The sequence below is a fragment of the Sceloporus occidentalis genome, unplaced genomic scaffold (genome assembly GCF_023333645.1).
Source record: "Sceloporus occidentalis isolate IW3139 unplaced genomic scaffold, rSceOcc1.0.p SCAF_24, whole genome shotgun sequence".
In the NCBI taxonomy this organism is placed as follows: domain Eukaryota; kingdom Metazoa; phylum Chordata; class Lepidosauria; order Squamata; family Phrynosomatidae; genus Sceloporus; species Sceloporus occidentalis.
The window spans coordinates 8,732,863-8,734,307 of record NW_028317004.1 but is presented as its reverse complement, the minus strand read 5'-3'; the positions used below and the strand labels follow the sequence as shown (position 1 = coordinate 8,734,307).

General features: G+C 43.0%; 1 protein-coding gene across 1 annotated transcript; it reads left to right on the top strand.

Annotated features, from left to right (window-relative positions):
* Positions 1 to 278: 278 nt before the first annotated feature.
* Positions 279 to 1,235, top strand: LOC149300582 (forkhead box protein B2-like). The gene has a single exon (XM_089485092.1). The coding sequence runs from the start codon at positions 279 to 281 to the stop codon at positions 1,233 to 1,235; it is 957 nt and encodes a 318-aa protein (XP_089341218.1).
* The last annotated feature ends 210 nt before the right edge of the window (positions 1,236 to 1,445 follow it).

Below are 1,445 nucleotides of genomic sequence, written 5' to 3'. Positions count from 1 at the left end.
TGATCTCTGATCTTGGGAACGACTAAGCCACTGGATCCTCAAAGTTCTTTCTCTTTCTGGATTGCTACTATTTCTGATAAGAAGAGGACCAGGACATTCGGACCTCAAGTTTCTGATAGATCTCACCAAGTTCTATATGTTCTTCTGTTTCCTGTAGCTGAGGTCTACTCTTCTGAGGTTTTTATTATTATTATTATTATTATTATTTGGTTCAGTTACTACGATTTACACCTGAACTTAATATATCCTGCATCTATTAGATTCCAAATCCTTAAAATATGCCTCGGCCAGGAAAGAATTCATATAGTGATCAGAAACCTCCATATTCATATATATCTTTGACTGCTATGGCCATCCAGAGTTCCAGTGAGAAAATGTTGCCCCTCAGTGACATTTACAAGTTCATTATGGACAGATTCCCTTACTACCGAGAAAATACCCAGAGGTGGCAAAACTCACTAAGGCACAATCTCTCCTTCAATGATTGCTTCATCAAGATCCCGAGAAGACCAGACCAGCCTGGTAAAGGGAGCTTCTGGGCTCTTCACCCAGACTGTGGGGACATGTTTGAGAATGGCAGCTTCTTGAGGAGGAGGAAGAGATTTAAGGTACACAGAGCTGAGCACCTGGCATCCAAAAATCACCAGATGATACACTATTTCCACCACCAACACAATCCAAGCAAGTTGGGTCTTGCTTCTACTGAAAGCGCTGCAGTAGCTGGCATTGGAAGGTTACCACACTTTCAACCATATGCTATTAGTGGGGCACAGACCACTGGGTTTAAGCACCCTTTTGCTATAGAGAACATCATTGGCAGGGACTACAAAGGTGTTATGGCTGGTGGACTTCCTTTAGCCTCTATGATGCATCACCTTGGATACCCTGTACCCAGCCAACTGAGCAACATGGTTAGCTCTATGTGGCCTCACGTTGGCATGATGGACTCTGTGACAAGTATGACGGTGCCACAAGAATATGGACACTTTGGTGTGCCGATGAAATCTATTTGCCATGCTCCTAGTCAGACAATTCCTGCTGTCCCTGTTCCCATAAAGCCCACAGCCTCTCTACCGCCGGTTTCAGCTATTCCAAGTATGACAGTGAACCCCTCCAACATGTGCTCTTCACTACCATCTCAGACTGGAGTGGCAGTGTCCCGTCTGGCTCACTCACCTTCTGGCCACTCTGAGAGTAAGGCCGGCATGCTGCACTCAGTACTGATCCACTCCTAGATACTAGATATCACTGTACAGCACTTACACAAATATGTAGAATGGAAAAATATATGATTTACTGCAAAACTGTATATAATAAATGAGCATATTTTTTTCTCCAGAAAAATGCTTGCTGAGTTAGAAAAAATGTCTTGTATATTTCATGTAAAGTTGAAAAAGGACGACCTGCTGCAAACTTAATATAACTGTCAATTGTAAAGGTCCAGT